The following is a 9,967-nucleotide window of genomic DNA, read 5'->3' on the forward strand; positions in this document are numbered from 1 at the left end:
AAATCCAGGTTGGTTTTTTTTTCTGCTCATCAACTGCAGCAATCCCCATTTCTGCTTTTGCATTTTTATGTTTGCTGAGGGGTTAAAAAGCCCCAAATATGTTGAGTAAGCATTATGGTTGTGGCACCATCTAAAGAAAATAGCCAGGGCTTTTTGAGTCTCTTAGTAATAGCTACAAAATTATGTATTATTTTTTATATTCTTCTCTTAAGGAAAGTTTTCAAGATATTTAGAGTAATACAGGGAAAATACCCTGCATAATCCCAGGAAACTTCTGAGTTCTTTTCCATTTTCTCAGAAGCACAAATTCTCCCTTAATTCAGTTCAGTTTAGGTTAATAATGTTAATCAAGCATCAACAATCTTCCAGGGGCTGTTATACTCTAGGGATGCAAAGATGGAGACAAGTTCCTGATCCTTTGAGATCAGAAAAGAGATTACAGCTAGTTGTGCCTCCTACAGGAAGGAAAGGAACTACTTGGTAAGTTTCCTGACAAGGTGCTGCCTAAATAGAATTAGAAGGAAAAAATGGTACAATCACAACTGGAGATGGAAGAATTTATTAAGCTCAAGAAATAGTCTGAATAAGACAGGCATGCTGTATTTTATAAACTACAGGAGTTTGAGAACATAAAGTTCTCTGCAGGAATATCAGTCACTGATTCTGGAAAAGCAGGTGCTGAGCCAGTAAACATGGGAAGGAACACATCAGAGAGTTTTGTGACCAAGCTAAGAAACCTTATCTTTGCAGATGGTGAAGAAAAACATTGAAGCATGTTAAAGAGGGGTGTGACAGGAGAACAGTAACATTTTAATTTAGGGAGGAATTATTTTATCTTGAAAACAAGCACACAACATTCATTAAAGAGGAAAAAAAGTAGAAGATAATGAGGTAAGTAAAAAAGAAAGAGGATCAGAGGAAGGAGGAAGAGACACAAAAAGCTTTCACTGCATCCATTCCTAGACAAAAATCTCTATTTTGTATTTATACTCCAGATGTTTTTCTTTTTAGATTATTTTTGGCCACATCAGCTCAGCCCAACATGGGGACATTTCAGTGTCTTGGTCTAATGATGAATCAAATGGGAAGCACTCCAAATGTCAAGAATGTTTTATGTAGAATAATAATATCTTCTTTGCTCTCAATTTGGAGTCCTACTGCAAAAGGCACAGCAAAAGCAAAGTTGATGAAGTTTTCCTGATCTAGAAGACTTGCCTCACTGTTTCCTGCTTCAGATTTTTTAATATCAAATAAACCAAAGCCAGCCTTCATGTAATACATTATAAATATTAATTTACCTAAATGTTATACTTCAGTATAACATGTTTACACTAGATATACACTTATGGGGTCATAACCATCCCAATCCATAGAGGCTTCTTGACCTCAGAAGAATCTGACTGTGAACAAAAGGGAAAAAGGAAAACCATACTTTATCATTCATTTTTATTGTCTTGATCTCAGATCACTAGTACAGGATATGTGAAAGAGGTTAAAGAAAGAGCTATTTCAGTTCTCTTGATGTCTACTGGCCTATTAAACCTCCGTTTGATTAATGTTTGACCCATAAACTCTCTTCTCTGCCTTCTGAAAATTACTATATGCTTCCTTTCTTTATCTATTCCCATAGAAGTACACATAGGCCATGTATTCATGTGTTTTATGGGATCATATTTTACCTCATTTTTGTTATTACATATTGGTAAACTATTTTGTACCCTATAATATACAATGAGCCACTTTCCAGGTAATTTTTTTAGCTACAACATTTTTCATCATAAGGATTTTTTACTCTATCCAATTCTTTTTTCTTTTTTCTTTTTAGGGCAGCACTTGTGGCATATGGAAATTCCTAGGCTAGGTGTTGCCACAGCTCTGGCTATAGCCACAGCCACAATTCTGAATCCAAGCTGAATGTGCCACCTACACTACAGCTCATGGAAACATCAGATCCTTAACTCACTGAGCAAGGCCAGGAATTGAACCCTCATCTTCATGGATACTAGTCAGATTTGTTTCCACTGCTCCAAATTGGGAATTCCAATTCTATTTTTAACATGTTGGAGTGTTCTTTTTTCAGTTTTTTTCTGTTATAAAAACACAGCAATGAGCATTCCATTAATTATTTCCACATATATGAATTTTCTTAATATAAATGTCTAATTTGGAATTATTACACTACAAGTTTTACTTTACTCCCAGTTTTATTAGCCTTCTTCATGGAACATGGAGTTACTGTATACATACTGAGTACAGGAGTGCAGTACTACAAGCTCCTCTACTCAGTATGTGTTTTGCTACAAAAATTTGCCCCCAGTAAAAATAATCCTTTATAGAATATTTACTCTGCACTGGGAACTAAATAATTTTACCTTTAATTATTTTCAAAACAATGTAATGGGGTAGGTACAGTCCTTAGCTTAATTTTACAAATGAGGAAGCTGAGGCACAGAAAAGTTAAACTGGCCCAAGATTACACAGTTAGGTCTAGCTTCAAAGTATGTAGTGTGGCCCCAGAGCCTGTGCTTTTCAGTCACTATACTATATTTGTCATGACTGGCTACTTCTTATAATTCAGGTTTGTGTAAAATGTTATCTCTTCTTAGGCCTTCCTAGACCACATTCCTAAAGTATTCCCTGCCACATGCAGCAGATTCACCACTTTCCTTGTCATGCTGCAGTGCCCTGAATCTAGTTGAGTCTATTTTCTTTCTTCCTTTCGAGCTTCACCCACGGCATATGGATATCCCCAGGATATGGGTTGAATTGGAGCTGTGGTTGCCCTACACCATGGCCACAGCAATGCAGGATATGAGCCACATCTCTGACCCATACCACAGCTCACAGAAGTGCCAGATTCTTAACCCACTAATGGAGGCCAGGGATTGAACCCACATTCTCCTGGATACCAGGGATCCCACTGAATGCCAATGGGAAGTCCTACATCTAGTTTCTGATAAGTATTTAATAAATACCTGCTAAAATTAAGTTAGCCTCTGAGTTAGAAGCAGAAAGACAAAAGAAATTGTTCCAACTGCACTGAGAAACAGAACTTTAGGTATTGAGCCAGGAAAAGAATACCGAAGTAAGATTACAGTATTAGATACAAACCTAATACATGTTTCACAGGTCAATAAACCAAATCAGCTGTAGTTCAAATTTTCTACCTAGGCTGTAAAATTGTGACACATTTTCAATGCCTACAGGATAACTGATAATTATATAAGGCTCTAAATTCTGCAATTTCATCATCTGTTGTAAATTGTAGCCAAATATATAGCAACATGACCAAAGAATGCCACATTGGAATCAAATAGACTTAATAGAAAAAATTTGGCATAATATTAAAAAGTTAAGAAATTGATGTTTTGCCTTTTTCCAAGTTTGAGACATTAAAAATAAAAAGAATACGGAGTTCCCGTCGTGGCGCAGTGGTTAACGAATCCGACTAGGAACCATGAGGTTGCGGGTTCGGTCCCTGCCCTTGCTCAGTGGGTTAACAATCCGGCGTGGCCGTGAGCTGTGGTGTAGGTTGCAGACGCGGCTCGGATCCCGCGTTGCTGTGGCTCTGGTGTAGGCCGGGGGCTACAGCTCCGATTCAACCCCTAGCCTGGGAACCTCCATATGCCGCGGGAGCAGCCCAAGAAATAGCAACAACAACAACAACAAAAAAGACAAAAGACAAAAATAAATAAATAAAATAAAATAAAATAAAAAGAATACAATTCAGCCATAAAAAAGAACAAAATAATGCCATTTGCAGCAACATGGATGGAACTAGAGATCCCCAGCCTGAGTGAGGTAAGGCTGAAAGAGATAGAAAAATACCATATGATATCGCTTAAATCTGGAATCTAATATATGGCATGAAGGAACCTTTCCACAGAAAAGAAAATCATAGACTTGGAGAATAGACATGTGGTTACCAAGAGGGAAGGGGAGGGAGTGGGAGGGCCTGGACGTTTGGGGTAAATAGATGCAGAATATTGCCTTGGGGATGGATTATAAGTGGGATCCTTCTGTGTAGCATGGGGAACTCTGTCTAGTCACTTATGATGGAACATGTAATGTGAGAAAAAAGAATGTATACATGTAAGTGTAACTGGGTCACCATGCTGTATAGTCAAAGAAATATATACACATAAATAAAAGATAAAAAATAAAAATATTTTCCTGGTTTATTGATATATTATTTACATATGGCATTAAGTTGAAAGTATACCTTGTGATGATTTAATTTGTTTTAAAATATATATTGATTTACAGAAAAAAGAACTATATTTTCATATACAGAGGTGATTGCTTATTGTCTTGTCATCTTGTACCCAGAGTCAAGGTAATACCTTGGAGAATTGGATTGTTTCCATTTAGCAGTAGTGGAGGGTGGGGGAGGATTTTTTTTTTGGTAAGCATTATCATTTTAGAAAATTCACCTTAGAGAATAAAGTATGTGGGGGTTCTAATCAACTCAACCCACAGTTGTGTGTTGGGTCTTTGTGATTTTGAGAAACCAAGATCCCTTCTCTTGGTAAGAAAAATCCCATTTTCTTCTGTCTGCAATGGGTTTTTGCCCAAGCAATCATATCTTGCTCCCTCAGTTTCTTCACATATGCACTCCAATGTCACTTTCTCAGTGAGGGTTTCTGTAATCTCCTATTTAAACTTTCATATCTCCATCAGCACTTTCTAGGAGTCTTCCATGATTTCTTTCCCCATAGGACTATTCCACATGAATTGGTAGTCATACTTATTTCCAGGGCTACCAGAGCAAATTACAACAAATTTGATGTATAACACTACAGATTTATTTTCTTAAAATTGTGAATGTCAGAAGCCCAAAATCAGGTGTCAGAAGGACTGTGTCTCCTTTGAAAGCTCTAGAGAAGAATCTTTCCTTGCCTTTTCCAGTTTGTGGTGTCTTCAAACTGTCCTTATATTATGGCATCATAAATCCAGTCTCTACTTCCATCTAACTTCACAGGGCCTTTCTTCTCCCCTTCCCTCTTTTAAAGGAACATGTCATTGGATATAGTGGCCATTCAGATAATCCAGGATGATCTTATTTCAAGATCCTTAACTTTATTACATTTGATAGACTCCTTTTCCCAAATAAGTTTACAATCACAAGTTCCAAGGTGAATATATGGACATATCTTTTGGGGAACCACCATTCAATCCACCACATTGAGTATGTATTCTATATGTACAAATACATTTTCTACTATCTGTTCCTACCTACAAGGGTGACAAGTTTTTGAGTTTTATTTTTATTGTATCCTTACCCCTTAACATAGTGCCTAATAGATAGCAGGCCCTCAATAAATATTAGCTAAATAAAGTAATATGATAACAAAATATACTTCATGTGTAATTAATATATTTTTATTTGATTTGATGAATTTCCTCATGAGTTTGATTGGTGATAACTAAATTCTGAGCAGTCTCAGAGTAAACTGCTAAAACTGAATACCAGAATTTATATTATTGTTACATAAACCCAATCAGGCTGGCTCAAAGCTTGTAACTTGTTTTATGCATTTCACCTTACAAATAGCTCTCTTCTGTGTACATTTATTCATTACACTACTACAAAATGTTTTCTCTCTAATGAGGTTGATTCCTACACTGGTTTAATGTGTACATTCTACTTTAATGAGAGCATACATTTGGATATTTGAGTCCCATCAGCTCTTTAAAACACAGTAGAATTTGTAAAGAAATTCTGCTTCCACACTCGCCCTTATCCAGACACTATGAGAAATTATAAAGGAAAAAAATACCCTTATATCGTGGAATCCCCCAGCTGATGCACATGAAATTCAGGTAGTGTGGAATGGTTTCAGGTACTCTGGACTGGTCAGATAGTTTTCCCAGTTAGTTTCCTCAAGTAAACTAAGTAAACTCTAACAAGTTTCAGCTTGCTTATATCTCACTCTGGTCCATATCTTTAATAGTCAAGATCTTCTGTATCATGTCAGTTGATTTTCACACAAGTGAAGGCAGATAAAACTTTATTATTGATATTTCATGTATGAAGAATCAGTTTCAGAGAGCTTAAGTGGTTTTAAACTCAAAAAATAAAAATATATCTGGGATTAAACTCAGATTTTCAGAACGAGTTTGTTGTTTTCATCCCTCATTTATTGTTTCCTGATAAAGATATCTTTGCCTGTTTTTCAGTGCACACAATTCTTAGCCCTGTATGACTGTGCCATTATGTTTTTACTCACCTGCATTATCTCAGAAAATAATTATTTGTCTTTATATATTTGGGTTTTATTATTATTATTATTATTTGTCTTTTATGGCCATACCTGTGGCATGTGGAGGTTCTCAGGCTAGGAATTGAATCAGAGCTACAACTGACAGCCACAGCAACACCAGATTCAAGCTGAGTCTGACCTACAACACAGCTCATGGCAACAACAGATCCTTAGCCCAGTGAACAAGGCCAGGGATTGAACAGGCATGGTCATAATTACTAGTCAGGTTTGTTATGGTTGAACCATGATGGGAATTCCATATGTTTGTGTTTTAAATGGAAATACACTTAAAACCATTTCTCTATGTATCAAGAGATCAAAATGCATTCTAGGAGCAAACATTAAATCATTTCCATTATGAGAATAATTTCCATCTGTCTCTTTATTGTCTAAAGTGAGGTATGTTTGCATTTTACCTTGTTTCTTTTATTTCCTGAGGGCTATACTTCATGGGTCCATTTTTTATCTTATTAGTAGTTCTCTAGATATAGTCATTGATGGTTCCAACCATAGGTCTGCACAACAGGCTTCCCCACTCAGCTTGCAGAGGAATCATATTTTCTCTCCGAGGAGATCCCATGAATGAAGAAAAGACTTGGGCTCAGAATCAGCTTTTGACCACTTCTCTGCACTAACTGTAATTATTTACTTCCTTCTGTTCTGGAAGTTTGTAAAACATGGTAAAGAATTCCACCTAATGCCTCTTCAAAAGAAAGAGAAATCATTTTTAAAGTATTGTTTGTGAATGATGATGCAAATTATAAAAGAGTCATTCTATTTTAAAGTGTTCTAATGAAAGATTTAAATTCCTACTGATATTGGCATGTTATAGTGAATACAGCTTAAAGTATAGCTCCTTTTCCATTGTTAAAACTATGAACCAAGTGTAGGCATAACTATGTACCCTTCTACAACTATGTGGGCTCACTTGATTGAAAAGGTAAGGTGTATATGGGCAGGTGTCAGAATGACAAGTAGGAGAATTGAGTCACTGTGGGCATAGGATGAAAATCTGTCAGTTCCTGACATTGGGCTAGTTATTTGTATATGAGGTGAGAGAGTGAAGGCCAGGGGAAGTAAAAGAAAACTGAAGAAAAGTGAGAGATACTGATATCAGAAGAAAAGAGGGCTGATTAGGGCACATTTCCTTCAACAAATAACATATTTGATGATATTTATTTATTTATCATCGATTTCATGCTCACCCACTGGAGGACACAAATATGTTGTGACATCTAGAAGTGAAATATGAAATTCAGTACAAAACAACAATATGAGTTCTAGAAGAAGACAAAATAAAATTGTAAAATTCACAGTTCATTCACAGATAACAGAAAGCAGTCCAGCAGAAATTTATTCAGTATACAGAAATAGGCACTTACAAAAAAAAAATGCTGAAATCCCTAGAGGTATAGTCTCTAGCCTTTGCCAGCAAGATTAACTACAGACAAAATATCCAGAATGGGACTGTTAAAAAAGCTGATAACTCTGCCTCAGTCAGAAATCTGAGAGGTCAGAAAGCCATCACCAAATCTGTTTCTCCAGGGGTTTTAATGCTTGCTAGATCCTAAAATAGCTAATAATATTCTGCCATCCCTTTTTCCCACTTAACTCAGGAATTTACTCACAGTCTTGGAAACCCCATTTGGATCATAAACAATGAGAACTCTCAATTCAAGGGATATGACCTTAGAACTCAAACACATGCATAGATGCAGACCTCAGGACACAAGAAAAATCTGTGGTTGATGTGGACGTGGTGATGTCACATTAACACAAGTAATATCCAGCTGAGGCCTTAAAGGAGAAAGGATGGAGGACAGAATAGCAAGCACAAAATCAAGTCACCTCTTTCTAATCAATTGTAACAGACTAGTCAGAGTGGATGGACTGGCAACAGGCCAGTTTCTTCAGAGCCTCTTTGACCTCTCGGTTCCTTAGGCAATAAATGAAAGGGTTGAGAGCTGGTGTGACAATGGCATAGAAGATAGAAATTACTTTGTTCATATTGAAGGTGTGTATGGCTCGAGGCCGGGCATACATGAATATAGTAGCTGAATAGAAGATGGTGACAACCACAAGGTGGGAGGTACAAGTAGAAAATGCCTTCTTCTTCCCTGTGGGCATGCGTAGAATGGTGGCCAGAATGCATCCATAGGATAGGACAGTGATTGAAAGGGGGAAGAGGAAGATGATCAGTGCCAGAACAAAGTCCACCAACTCAGCTATGGACATATCCTTGCAGGAGAGGTTAAGTACTGGAGAGATGTCACAGAAGAAATGATTGATCACATTGGGGCCACAGAAGCTGAGCTGAGAAATGAAGTAAATCTTAGCCAAGGAGATTCCAAAGCCAATGATCCAGGAACCAAGAACCAGGCGGAAGCAGATCCCATGGCTCATAGATGTGGTATAGTGGAGTGGGAGGCAGATGGCCACATAACGATCATAGGCCATGGCAGCAAGAAGCACACATTCTGTGCACATGAGTGCAATGAAGAAGTAAAGTTGTATCATACAGTGAGTGAAGGAGATGCTGTTTCTCATGGACCAGAAACTGAACAGCAATTTGGGTACAGTCACAGAGATGTACCAGGTCTCCAGAAAGGACAGGTTGGCCAGGAAGAAATACATAGGCTTGTGCAAGGGCCGACTCCACTGAACTGACAGAATGATGATCATGTTTTCAGCCACTGTCAGAATATAGGCTCCAAAGAACAAAAGGAACACTGCTACACGCATACCCCAGGGCCCCGGGAAACCCACCAGAATGAACATGGTGACTCGAGTTTGGTTTTCTACTTCCATGTTGAAAACACAAGGCTGAACTCTTCTTGGAGAAAAAAAGAACTTGGTCAGATTCCATGGTCTATTTAGAACCTTCCTTCTTTTACCTTCTCTGACTAGCAATAGCAGTAACAGATACAATTTTTAATACAATATTATAAGCTAGAACATACACAGGGTACATTAAGTTCTTATATAACCTCTTTACATATGCTTTTAATACCCATCTTAGTTATGAATAAACTGAGTTTTGGAGAGGTATTAAGTAACTTATCACATTTCCACTGGTAGCAGGACAGAATTCACATTCAAGTCTAAGTCTAAACATCATGCTTTATCTAATACGCTGCACTTATTCTTCATAACACATCCAAACTCAACAGTGTCAGATCTCAATGTTCCCTGTTTTCATTGCCAATTCCAAAATTTACACCCAACTTTTCTGACCTATCATCCACCAAGGTCTCTGGAAATTCTTCATTCACAACACATTCATCTCTCACCTACCATTAAATTTTTCCCTCCACCAACCGTGGAGATACAGGGAAGCTGTAACTGTGAGGAATGTGAGAAGGTGAGATGAGGAGAGCTAGGCTTTTCCATATTAAAAAAAAACTGGTCCTCAGTCAGGTACCAAGTTTGCCCATAAATTGCTAAATGACATTGAAATCTTATCCTTTCTGAAACCCAATTTCCTCTTTTGCAAATGTGAATATTAATATTTACTTAGTTTTGACAATATGGATTAAATGAAATAATATAAATAAAACTTTCTATTAACTCTAAATGACAGTAACTGTGGCAGGGCTCTGACCCCATATTAGGGCATGGAAATGTGGGGACAGGCTAACACAAGTGAAGGGATTAAAAGCAGAGTGGTGAGCAGACAGACATGGACAGATTTAAGTCCTTGGGGA

At 37.4% G+C, this 9,967-nt stretch overlaps 1 protein-coding gene across 1 annotated transcript; it reads right to left on the reverse strand.

The window, feature by feature from the left end:
- Positions 1-8,135: 8,135 nt before the first annotated feature.
- On the reverse strand, positions 8,136-9,071 carry LOC125126740 (olfactory receptor 6B1). The gene has a single exon (XM_047779136.1). It carries the CDS (start codon positions 9,069-9,071, stop codon positions 8,136-8,138), a length of 936 nt encoding a protein of 311 aa, XP_047635092.1.
- Positions 9,072-9,967: the final 896 nt, after the last annotated feature.

The sequence above is a fragment of the Phacochoerus africanus genome, chromosome 5 (assembly GCF_016906955.1).
Source record: "Phacochoerus africanus isolate WHEZ1 chromosome 5, ROS_Pafr_v1, whole genome shotgun sequence".
NCBI lineage: Eukaryota > Metazoa > Chordata > Mammalia > Artiodactyla > Suidae > Phacochoerus > Phacochoerus africanus.